This window comes from Sander lucioperca, chromosome 3 (genome assembly GCF_008315115.2).
Source record: "Sander lucioperca isolate FBNREF2018 chromosome 3, SLUC_FBN_1.2, whole genome shotgun sequence".
NCBI lineage: Eukaryota > Metazoa > Chordata > Actinopteri > Perciformes > Percidae > Sander > Sander lucioperca.
Genome location: NC_050175.1, coordinates 33,221,801 through 33,234,865, shown reverse-complemented (window position 1 = coordinate 33,234,865; position 13,065 = coordinate 33,221,801). Strand labels below are relative to the sequence as shown.

Here is a 13,065-nt window from a genome sequence, read left to right as displayed (position 1 = left end):
TGTTCCAGTCTCTGTAACATGATGGTATGGTCAATAGTGTCGAAGGCAACACTAAGATCTAATAGAACAAGTATGGAGACAAGTCCTTTGTCAGCAGCAATTAGAAGGTTGTTAGTAATTTTCACCAGTGCCGTCTCTGTGCTATGATGTTTTCTAAATCCTGACTGAAAGTCCTTGAATAGACTATTCCTATGTAAAATGTCACATAACTGATTAGCGACTACTTTATCAAGGATCTTGGAGAGAAAGGGAAGGTTAGATATAGGTCTATAGTTGGCTAAGACCTCAGGATCGAGAGTGGGTTTTTTCAGAAGAGGTTTTATCACAGCTACTTTAAATGACTGTGGTACGTAACCTGTTAATAAAGACATACTGATCATATCTAGTAATGAAGTGTTAACCACAACCATTTTGACCATATGGCCTTAGCAATAAACAAGCCGTTCTTTAATGTCACTGACTGTTGTTTAGTACCCTTTTTTTTTCTTTTCTTACTTTCTTAAAAAGTATCGGTTCAGGCACCGTTAATTATGTATGCAATTAATTTCGATTAATTAATCAGAGTATGTAATTAATAAAAAATTTTAATCGATTGACAGCCCTAGTTTTAATAGATCCATAAATGAAACTATTATTTTATGCAGAGTTTAGTAAGGAAGTGTTTTATAGAGTTTTATTAGGTGTATAGCACAATGCTATTGAATTATTTGTGTTAAATCCAACTTTTTAACAAGTGTTACAACTAACCCTCTATCTGTTACAACTAACCCCGTATATGGGGCAGGTTGTAACATTGCCACTCTCGGTGGAATTGTTCAAGAACGGTAGGTCCTACAAACAAACTTCCAGCGCACGCTTGTAGCAGAGATATGTATGTTGTTTGTATAAAAATATGAGCAGTAAAACTCAAATGGTTTTAGAAATAACCAAAAAGTGTAACTTTGTGCCCTGTGCTCCCCTACTAAACGTCACCATCACACGTGTTCTGTACATAATAAGCCTTAAAATCAGACAAATAGCAATTCAAATCCATCCAATTCAAAAACAATAAAAAGTTTATATAAAACGTCATCATGATGAGTCAATGCTGAATCAATCAGCTGTTAGATCAGCTGAGAGCCAGGCGTTTCCCAGCATGCCCTGGGTCCATCCAAAATAAGATGCCACGGTGGATCACCGGTAGGGGAGGGGCTTCACCTCTCTATGACATGAACGACATGTTTCCTCGGAACGGTGTGAATCGGTGTGCAACTGCTTTGAGTTATGTTTTCTCTCGTTTGGTGGCGGTGTCTCTCATTTATTGGCTGTCACAGGTGATACCCAATCAGCAGAGACGTGTTTGTAAACTCGTAGTAATAAAAAGGCAGAGCGCTTGTGCACACAACAGGGTGTTCAATGCATCCCCGTTTCAGTTTAAAAAATGTGTTGCTACGCATTTTTCAGGGCTGGACGTGACCCTGGACCAAATTACCATCCGTGACATTGCGCTAACAAAAAAATCACTTTCAGGTAGACAACTACCCGTTGATCTGAATTGCAGAGACATGTGAAATTTGAAAGCAAGTTTATTTCTGTTGTCATTTTCAGCCATAACTGTAACGTTTAATGATAGATAGTAGTGATGGCGAGATGAAGCCTCATGAAGCATTGAAGCTTTCCAGCAAATTAGTTCACAAAAGGGTTCATTTGCTCACCTGTTGGTCAAAGGGTGTTAAACAGGCAGATATATTACAGATGATCCGTGTGATCTGTGATACACTGCATTTTGCGTCATAAAGACTTAGAAATTACAGTGAAGAAAACATTTTATTTCCACGTAATCCATTTATATGCATGTACTGTGTATGTTATGATGGTATAATAATTGAATAACATAAATGTATAATAAACAGATTGTCTTCAGAGGAATGTGGCTATCAAACGTGTGTAAATCAATCCTTTTGGTCATAATATATTAATGGAAGGAGGGGCAATATTAGTATTTTAAAACTGGAAAGTGGCAGAGGGCAGTGAATGTGCTCATGGATGTGTAATAAAACTGGTGTAGATTCGAACCACTTCGTAAACCGGTCACGTGGTATGGACGGGCAGCGAGGCTTCGGATGTCATTTGTCTAAAACGATACAAGCCTCGATACGCGCTTTACAGAAAAGTTTCGGGATTCCGCGACACACGCCTCGGCACAGAACGTAACATCACTAATATCTAGTTAAACACGGGGGTCCGACCTATCTGTGGTCTCTGCTGTTTATTTTCTGTCCTGTGTTGCTTTGCTAGCGTCTTTGATAAACCAAATCTAGCGTTACGTACAGCAACATCTCACTGCATGTCGGACTGACTTTTTTGTAGTCATTTTCTTTTGTCTGTGACCCAACAGGTGAATTAGCTCTCCAAGCTAACGTTAGTCAAAGTGTTGACATGTGAAAGCATCAAACATGAATTTTAGATGGAGATGAGATTATCCCCAGTTGTTCCTTGTCTCCGTTTGCTCAGCGCCGTTAAATTGTATGTACGGGAAGCAGGAGGTTTCTACCCGGAAGTTATTGTGAATAAATAATGTGATTGGGTCTATATACTGCTAAAGAAAAAGAGCAGTGGAGGACAAGATGTTCTTATTAATCATTTTAATGCTGGTGTAATAGAAAACTAACTGGGTGCAAAACAGTACAAGATAAACAGTTTCATGTGTTCTGACTGGACATTTAAAACTCATGGAAAAATGTAAACAGAGGAATAAATAAACATCTGACATTTATCATTTTACATATATTCTGTTAGGCCAGTCATTACATTACCCAAGACAGTGTACTCAGGACAACCTGCAACTAGTGTACCACAGGAGACACGAAATGTCTGAACTGATTGTTGGAGCACAAGAGTCAGAACAATGCACAGAAAGAAACTTTGGATTGGTATGTGACCCTCAGTCACAAAACACAGATTTAACGCTTGGTATTTGGTCTCATTTAGTGGTCCAAAAGTCCATCACAGTCACAATCTAATACTTAAAGGGTTTAAGTGAGACTGGTTCTGACATAGTTTACATGCTCTTTGACCCCCTTGTCATTCTGGATACAGCCAGATGCTTGGTGGTCAAAGTTCACTGAGGTCAGATTAATCAATGCTGAACCACATGCTTGAGTGAGGATGGATCAAAATAGGTATTAGGTAGGTCTATATACGAATAGACGTTTGATTGGAAAAGCTGCTGGTGATTCGGCAGATACATCACAACTTTTTGGTGGCAGTCCAAACAGGGACGTCCCAGCAGAACCCATTTCCATCTAGTATTAACATGTTATCTGTATCTGGATGGGGGGGGGGGGTTATTGCAGTATGGTAAATGCATGCAGTGTGCAATGCAAGCGGAAAGCAGTCAGATCACCCAGACCACATCTGGAATTGTTACAGAGGTCTGCACATTTGGCCAAATGCTTAAGAATCTCAAGATTCTTAAGAAGCTTTCTCAAGATGCCTGTCCAAAAGGTACAGATAAGCCCTCCCCCAAAATAATGTTTGCCTCATTAACTATGTGACTGAGCCTGAAGATGCCTTCAGCTGTCTCAAGTTTGTCACATGACCCTCACCTTGCACCTTGTAGCCAGGGCCCCAGGAAGTGCATTGGGCTTTGAAGCCAATTTGTATAAAATGTATACAACATTGTCGGCTACAGGGTGTTAATCAGGAAAATAGGGGTGAGAATATTTTCTTTCTCTACATTTTGGGAGTTTAAATTTTCCTATGTTTTGTGTCTAAGTGACTGATGGGAACACTAATCTTTGACATTGGTCCAGTATTAAGCGAGATCGCTGCAGTCGGCAGCGGCGAAACAATCTACAATGTAAATTAATAGGGCAATCGTCCAGTTTGTGTTTACCTTCACAAAAGTGCTTGTTTTGCCACTGACAGACTCAGATTAATATTCTAAGTGTCTGACAACATTATGGAAAGGATTTCTGAGGAGGTTGTTTCACTGCTGGAGGAGAGCCTGGCTACTCCACATAGCATTCGGGGATGGGAGGAAAACGTGTTTCAGTTTATTGGCATTTCTTTAAACCAATCACAATCGTCTCGGGCGGTGCTAAGCAATGGAGAAAAGCTGCGGTGCCGCTGCAAAATAGGCTCGGAAGGAACTTGTTTTGGTGGAACGTGTACGTTTAAAAGTTGTTTTAGTCATGCAACAGAAAACTCATATTGGACAAATAGTCTAGCTAGCTGTCTGGGTTTACCCTGCAGAGATCTGAGAAAAGGTTAACCATAGTCCTCTTAAATCGACCGGAGTTTAATGCCAACATAAATGAGTAAAATTCGGCGGATTTTCCGGCGGCAACAGAACAATCCCGGAAGTGGTACATCAAGGACATAGACTACTTAGACATAAAAACATAGGAAAATAGGGTCCAGGTTGAAAAAAATGGCAGTTACCCTTTAACCCTACTGGCAAATTTAGGTCCAATATTTACTCTATTTATAGCTCTGTTTTTGGTCTCAACCAACTCCTGGGGGAAATATCTGGCTTTTAAGATGCTGAATACTTCACTTTGATCACCAGGTAGTAACTGTGTCCGTCTGCCATATAGGGCTGAGCAAGTAGTGTAAGTGCTCTGTAAAGCCAAAGGGAGCTGCAGATTTGATTATAATTCTCAGCAGTTTTATCACAACGAGCAAACCCCTTTTACATGGTCATTTGATGCATTGTTATTGTAGACATTATCGATTATAGCAGCTTTAGTCTGAGACATATTGTACTGTGTTTTTTATTAAGTCCGCCAATTCCACCTTTTGGAATAATGAGATCCGATCATGATGCTGGCAGAACAGATATTGAGAACACTTATTAATACTAGGTGTAAATGCAGAGGCCTGTAATCAGATACAGATCACATGGTAACACCTGATAGAGATTGATGGTTTGGTTTCCATTCACTTTGTATTCAACTATGTAATCGTGTTTTTCTTCTATTTTAGCATCTACCTGTATGTACATTGAGATAATTTCACAAAAAAAAAAAAAAAAAAAAAAACACGGCTGGCTCCACACAACACACACATTAAAATGCCTTTAGATCCACATGCAAACAATAACATCTCAAGCACACATGACATGAAAATGGTGGAATGCAATTAAGATTACTTGCTACACCAAGGTAAAAACAGGTAAAGAGACAAACTTTAAAAAAGGAACCTTGATATTCCTAAACAAAGACTAGTTAAAACATGTCACCCAATATAGTATAGCAGATTATACACATGAAGGCTCTGGAGAAAGGGGGTTCACCAACAGTTCGCTACTATTCATTCAGTTCATACTGAGGGATCCTTAAGTTATCATTAAGGAACTGTCCACGCCAACCTTAATACAGAGAGAATCAAGGGAAGGGTTAACCCTGACCTGTGGTGTCTTTTCAAACCAACCAGATGTAGCATTTTCTTATTTCCCCAACGAAAGTCAGTCTCAGCCTATGAGGAATAAAATGAGTACAGTACATTTGTAGTGATGTCTATTTTCTTTCTGAATACCTAAAAGAAGAGTATGGCAGTTGTGGAATAACTTACACTTGTATATTTTGTATACATTATCTACGTAAATATAATGCAGTAGCAACTTTTATATTGTTAAGTTATTAAATACAGTACCACAGAAATTAGAGTCTATTTGTGGTGGTTGGCTGCCGGGGGGCTGGCACTGAACAAAGTCTTTTTTTTTTTTTTTTACGTTAAATAACAAGACAACATGATATACTGTAAATAAAGCAGTTGGTCAGTGTGGATGGACTACATAAGAATTATATTAAGAAATAGTGTCATTAAGTTCCACGAATACATTTCCCATTAATTTATCGCCTGTACAGAACCATCATTGACTACAATGTGTAGACAGTGAGGTGGCCTTCTGAGAAACTGGACTTGTGTATATACTGGAACTGGCCTTTGCCCTTTCTACCGTGAACTATTGCCAATAAAAAAGGCTTCTAAACCAAAAACTTCACAATCGAAAATGTTACAGCAGTAATGTGATCTGAAATTGGGGAGTCTTTTTTTATTTTTAACAATTTAAATAAACAATCTGGGGAAAATTCACAAAAGGATTGGACAAAAAAAACACCACATCATTCTGAAAAAGCACCCACAAAGGGTGAAACGCACCCCTAACTGTGCTGCCAACTCTGTCACCTTTAAATTCCTTGTCTGAAGTTTTGAGGAATGCCTCTGCAACTCGGCGGACCTGTACTCTCTGTCATTGTACTCCCTACTGTGTTCTTGGCGCAAAGGCAATATGTATACTTTGCCGCATGAATAATTGTAATCGGAGGCAAAAAAGGGAAAATTGCAATAAGCTGCAAAACTTTACAGAGTTTGCGCTGTAATATCATTAGTGCGATAGATAGTGGTACCAAATGATGCACAATTCATGGTGCTATCAGCAGCCACAATCCATTCTTTGTGAATTTGCCCGTTTTTTTTCCTTTGCTAAGTGCCCAAGCTATCAGAGCATTATTGCACTCTTAAGGTGTTTAGACACATTACATAAAGGCACCTTGCGGTGCATTTTAGTATCTTTTACACTTTAACAGTGTGTCCAGTAAAGCTCTCTAGCTTTGCCAGGTTACTTTTAACTTATAAATGTTGAGTCTTGTCTCCTTGCATTGCTTATTATTATGCATTGGAACGGTTTCATCTTAGTGATAGGAAAACCATCTTTCTAGTATTCACTTTTACAATATAAGCTACTGTAAATATCTATATCAAAGGTTTGGACACACTTTCCCAGAATGAGAAAGTGTGTCCAAACTTTTGATTGGTACTATATGTATATGTATGTATATATGTATATATGTATGTATGTATGTATGTATGTATGTATGTATGTGTGTGTGTGTGTGTGTGTGTGGGAAGACACTTTTCTGCTCAATAAAGCAGCACATAACATATCCTATTTTAAAGGAGTTAAAAAAAAAAAAAAAAACTGCCTTTGTTTAAAAAGGCCACCAATGCCATCCCACCTGTGCTTCAGTGTAGCTGATTAAAGAGGCAGATATTCATGGCTTACAGGTGAGCTGGAGATGAGCAAATGGCAGTTCAAGTACAACACAGACGACTAAATATGAGGTATGAGTCAGTATTCTAAACCAACAACCTGACACCAGCATAGGGTAAATATACGGTCCATGCAACATGCATGTTCACTGTACACACTGAAGTATGGAATCATAAGAAGAGGGAATGTCTAGTGACTCATCAAAGTGGTAAAAAGTAAAGATGTTCTGTACTTTTAGCACATACAAATATAGATGTTACATCTATTTTCATTCTTCAGATTGGAGGAAATAAATTCATCCCTTAGACGGGGATGTAAAGAGACTGGAGTTTGAGATGCAGGTTTTGACAAATGCAAGCCCTCATTCTTATTTTCGGACTTGGATCCCTCCTGCAGTAACCGAGGAATATAGGAATGCTAATTAAACACAAATTGTGGATTGGAGAGATTTGAAATAAGCGGTTAAAGGGGTGATAGAATGCAAAACCGATTTTACCTTGTCATAGTTGAATAACGACAGTTCGGTGGGTAAATAGATATAGAAGCTCAAAATCCCATTGATACCCCTATCCTCTGCAAATCTCAGAGGAAACTGCCGCTGAAAACGGGCGAATCTCAACAAAGCTGGAAGCTGACGTAAGCATCCTAAATCCTAGTCTTTGTCACGCCCCAACATTTGCATAGGCTACACCACTGACCTGAGGTCAGCTTAGTCTTCTGAATCTAGCTAGGTCATGCAGATCTCCAGAGGTCCGCTATTTAATTAATAGATTCACTTCTGAGACCCTTTTATGTGAAAAATCAACTATGTAGAGGTCAAATATGGGCCGTTTTACGAAAATTGATGGCTAATTGCAAATTTTGTTTCGACTGTGTGTCGCAGTTCAGCAGGAGCTCAGCAGGCTACGTGACAGCGGCCGGTGCTGCCTCGCCGCCCGGCGTGTCCTATTTCATAGACTCCGGCTCGCTGTGAGCTAGTTGGATCTCCGTCACGAAGGGAAGCCAGCGGCGCTCCATACCCGCGCAAAGTCACCGGTTCTGGGTTACTGGACTACAAAATGCCGAGGCCCTGATGGAGCTCCAGGGCCTGCAGCTAGCCGCGATCTTTACCCATAGGATTGAAGGGACAGTAGCAGCTAACAAAATCCCTAATGTTCACAAAAATGCATTAAATTGAAATCGGACACCATAGTTAGCTTTATAAGACCTTGGGGTAGATGTTATATAAGTGGCGTGACGAAATTCAAACTGTAAATATACTTTAATTATGCCGAAAGTGAAGCTAACTAGCTGCGATCTGTACACATAGGATTGAAGGGACCGTAGCAGCTAACGAAATCCCTAGCTAATGTTCACAAAAATGCATTAAATTGAAATCGGACAACATTGTTAGCTTTATAAGACCTTGGGGTATAAGTTATATAAGTGGCGTGACGAAATTCAAACTAAATATACTCTAGTTATGCCGGCAGCTGGCAGCCAGCCAGCTCCGCGGAGCCCCGAGCCCCAGGAGTCCAGGAGCCGAGAAACGGTAACTTTCACTGGGTATGGAGGTTGCCGTTTTCTCGTCAGACTGTGTGGAGCTCCTAGCTAAAGTCCGACACGTCTTACCAAATTTGCAATTAGCCATCAATTTTCGTAAAACGGCCTATATTTGAGCTTTATATAGTTGATTTCTCGCATAAAAAAGTCTCAGAAGTGAATTTAATAACGAAATAGCCCGACAAACAACGTATAACTTTGCAGTGTCTGAAATATGAGACCTGCTGTCTCGTCTCCAATGTGTTTCTATGGGGTTCGCTCAAACCAATCAGCGCGCAGCTCATCTAAATATTCATGAGCATACCATATTTGGAAGAAAAGCTCTTGTTCCAAATAGAGTCATATTTAACAGGGTAGTTAAGGGCCTAATAAAATAGCATTCGGGCAATTTTCAGCCCAACCAATGTTACATACCCTATTAGGAGACCTTAAAGAACAGTGTGAAATACCCTATATAATCATTCTATCATCCCTTTAATAGTGACAGTGTACCAATAGCTGCTGAGTTTGAATGGTTTAAAATAGAATAAACCAACAGGCCTGACCAGTCAGTAGGCCTCAGATTTGAAGGCAGATCTCTGAACTCTTGGTGTCAAAGGCCCTTGAGGGACTTGACAGCCTTGCTCAGGTTGCTGTAGAACTCCGCCATGCTGGATGGGAAGAACGAGTCGACCACGGAGCGGGGGAGAAAGCCACCCAGGTCCGTCTGGAAGAAGCTGAACACCTGGGTTTTGTTGGGCTCTCTGGAAGAATTGAGAAAAAGAGAAAAAAAAAAAGTACTACAGTGATGTAGATGAACTTGAACTCTTGCCAGAATATCCTCTACACTGTAAGTGTTTAGTGTGTGTTAGCATACTCACCCTGCGATAGGAACACAGACGCAACCACATGGATGGTTGAATCCTCTCACATAGCCAGACTGGGGAGGACAGCCCGAGTGACTCACATTGGTGGCTGTTTGACACGACACAAACACACATGCACGTTTGTCTACATTATAAAGCTTCAATTTACGTCCACTAAAAGTGTTTTTACCACTCAAGTCATTATTAATTGTCTGACAACATTATGGAAAGGATACCTACAGAGATAGACCTTTTTGGTAAAGAGTAAGATCCTTTTTGTTTAACATGAAACAGCCACGAAATCACCATCACCAAGCCCACCATGTAAACGAACAGTAATTTTATCATCGTAAAACACTTCATTCAAAGTCGACAGAAACAAGAAAATAAAACTGATCAAAAGCCGTCTTGGTTCGTCTTCCCACTGTTCCAACAATCACCACTCTGGTTTGGTTGAAATAAACCCTTACGTCACCCATTTACATGTGAAAATATGCTGGCTTTATACACGCTTAAAGTATGGTTTATTTAAATGAGTCTGGTGAGTTTGGCAATGGCGATTATGGGGCTGTTTCATGTTAAACAAAAGGGATCTTACTCTTTAAAGGTCCCATGGCATGAAAATTTCACTTTGAGTTTTTTTTAACATTAATATAAGTTCCCCTAGCCTGCCTAGGGTCCCCCAGTGGCTAGAAATGGCGATAGATGTAAAGCAAGCCCTGGGTGCGAATTCTTTTTTTGCAGGATGGTAGGGGAAGAACCCGCCCTACTCTCCCTCTGAATGGCTAGTACTCGTTGCCTGCTCTGGTGGGATTGGTTATGTTTAGGCAAGAGGAGTGGGATTGGTTATGGTTAGGGTAAGAATGTCAGGGTTAGCCGATCAGGGATGAGTTCCCTAATGAATATTCCTGAGTCTTCCCCTACCATCCTGCAAAAAAAAAAACCTTGCACCCTGGGTATCCTGCTCTGCCTTTGAGAAAATGAAAGCTCCGATGGGCCAATCTGGAATCTTCCCTTTATGACGTCATAAGGGGAAAGGTTACCTCCCCTTTCTCTACTTTGCCCACCCAGAGAATTTGGCCATGAGAAAGAGAGAGACATCATGGCTTTCAAATGAGCAAAGCATGGCAGTTGGTCAAGGCCACACCCCCACCCTCCACCTTGCCCCGCCTCTCTCCTCCTCAATAGCATTTAAAGCTACAGATACAGAAATGGCACGTCCTAAGGAAAGCTCATTGTGGGACTGGCTCATAGTGGCTGTAATTCTGCACCAAGGCTGAATTTCGGGAAAAAGACTTCAGATACAGTATTAGGGGGCCAATAAGGCCTATATAAAAGCATCCAAAAAGCAGCATGTCATAGGACCTTTAACAGAAAGGCCTGTCTCTGTAGGGATTCTTTCCATAATGTTGTCAGACACTTAAATAATAATCTGAGCCTGTCGGTGGCAAAAGAAAAAGCACCTGAGTGGATCTTAAGCAGAGTCAGTTCACTGCAACAAAGTCCAATAAGGCAAGAAACACGAGTAGTCAGAGCATAAATCAGGCTGTAAACAGGCCAGCAGTTAGGAAAGACATACTTCCTGGTAGGAATCGTGTTTTGAACTGTGATGGATATAACGGGTAACAATTTTATACATTCATTTTGTTTTCTCTTTAAAATAAGTTTGGTTCACCCACCCCTTCTCATCAGCTTATTATTTATACATTTTTCCAAAGATTTCATATTATAACTCTAAACCAGCATTCCCAATGAATTCATTGGCTACACAGCCAACTGTGACTGCAGGGTTTTAACATACACAGCTCATCAGGGCTTTAGTCGTTGTATCATAAAATGTGATCTAGTGGTTAATAATTATCAACCTTTATGGGAAATTGTATATTATATTATAAAAATATATATTTTTCAAAAGTTAGGCCTAAAGCGTGATTTATGCTTCTGCGTTAAATCTACGTAGGTACGTGGAGACACGGACCCTACGCCGTAGCCTGACGTGCATCTCTCGAAAAATTTAACTACACGTCGCGGCGATGCACGTCGCTCGGCCATAGCTCGATATCGTTGCATTTCCCCCCCCCACGACTCATTTCCTGGTTCTTCTTCTCCATAAACAACATGAAATCAAGGAGGGTTAACTTTTCCTGCTGCAGATTTCCCACCGTGGTCAGGAAGCACAGGGGAGACACTTTGTTTCTCTCACTATGACTCTAGAGCTGGTACTCGCTCCGAAGCTAATCCCCGTACCTCTCACTCACTCTTACCACACAATCCCCACACACACACACACACACATGCTATTCTCTTGCAGAGATCGATGCACACACCAACGCACAAGTATAAACTTCAGGCCACTTACGTAGGCTACGGCGAAAGCTCTTCGTGGAGCCTCTGCAGAACCATAAATCACACTTAAGTTGCAGCTGTTCTACAGAACAGATGATCTTGTAATGTGTGACGCTCCCAGCTTATGGTCCATTTCTTAGGTGGATGTTTTAGGAATCCCAGGTGGCGTAGAGGAAAAAGCCCTCTCCACCACCAAATTCTACCCATTGGCCAGGTACTCCATCAAACACAGCTGTCAGTGTCTGTGGATGGGAAGCTGGTGAGGGATCATGTCCTCGTAGCTCCTACTGGTTGTTTGCCATTTGCTGTGACTTGTTGTCGGAACATGCTACTGCTTTTTTTCTATCTGTGTTTAAAATGGCAGCTGTAAACAAACACCATCTCTTAAACAGATCTGGGACATTTAGTACTGCAAACATCAGACCTATAGTTACTGGCCCATCAATACTGGAAACTACAACTTTAACTAGATTTCTGCAGTGGAAATGCAGGTTCAATTCTAAGTTCACATTAGTCTCTTTGATAGCTAATTTTTCAGACATATTTGATTGAAGTCAAATCTTTTGTTGTAGGGTAGTAAACCACTCAAAGATGGAAAACATAAATCTGACATTATTGTGTGACATTTGAGCTATTTAGTTTGTTCAGACCTGTAGTGTATCCGGAGCACAGTTAAATCTCAGACAGCCTTTCATCCAAATCACTCCCACAAGTAAGAACAGTCCAGCCCCTACTGCATGGCACAGTGAATCTTAGAAAGTACAAAAGAAACAAGCACAGGAAGTATGGTGGGGCAGTTAAGCATAACAACTGTGAATTTTGCGATAGAAGCAACACATTTGGCACAGATGTAGATTTATATGTTATGAAAAGATATATCGGGGCGCTGCAAATTTATACGGTATAACCTTCAGCAAAAATATCACGGTTTCACGTTATTGCAATGACAGCTATAAATGTATCATTTTTTAAATGTCTGGGTAAAAAACAACAATTTTCTTTCCATTGATCTGTTGGTTATGCTTTTTTTCTCTCTCTATTCACTCCCATTGCTAGCGAAACAGGTCTCTGAATCGCACTTTTTGCGCATGTTCGAACATTAATGAAGCCAATTCAGGACTTCTGTTGCATATGTTTGATCGCTTATTTACAATTATTGGTAAAGGACCTATTTTCCTACCAAAGAGGGTTATGCCGTTATATGCAAGCCACTGCTCCAGGATGTGTCCTCTGTCTCCATGCAGCCATGAGGAGGCTGATAGGATCTGTTACACCACTCACGGCCATCACACG

At 40.5% G+C, this 13,065-nt stretch overlaps 1 protein-coding gene and 1 long non-coding RNA gene across 2 annotated transcripts in view; one reads left to right on the top strand and one right to left on the bottom strand.

Annotated features, from left to right (window-relative positions):
• Positions 1 to 3,254: 3,254 nt before the first annotated feature.
• LOC116050771 lies at positions 3,255 to 3,880 on the top strand. Its single transcript, XR_004896953.1, has 2 exons — positions 3,255 to 3,325; positions 3,606 to 3,880. It is a non-coding gene; the product is annotated as an uncharacterized LOC116050771 (long non-coding RNA).
• A 1,274-nt stretch (positions 3,881 to 5,154) lies between these two features.
• The window catches only part of stard5 (StAR-related lipid transfer (START) domain containing 5), a 20,983-nt gene continuing 13,072 nt past the window's right edge, over positions 5,155 to 13,065 (bottom strand). Inside the window, exons 6-8 of the mRNA XM_035999878.1 lie at positions 9,442 to 9,535; positions 9,127 to 9,324; positions 5,155 to 7,429 (exon numbers count right to left, since the gene is read on the bottom strand). Of these exons, the coding sequence (XP_035855771.1) occupies positions 9,174 to 9,324; positions 9,442 to 9,535 (245 nt within the window). The 3' untranslated portion in view covers positions 5,155 to 7,429; positions 9,127 to 9,173. The remainder of the gene's footprint in view (positions 7,430 to 9,126; positions 9,325 to 9,441; positions 9,536 to 13,065) is intronic.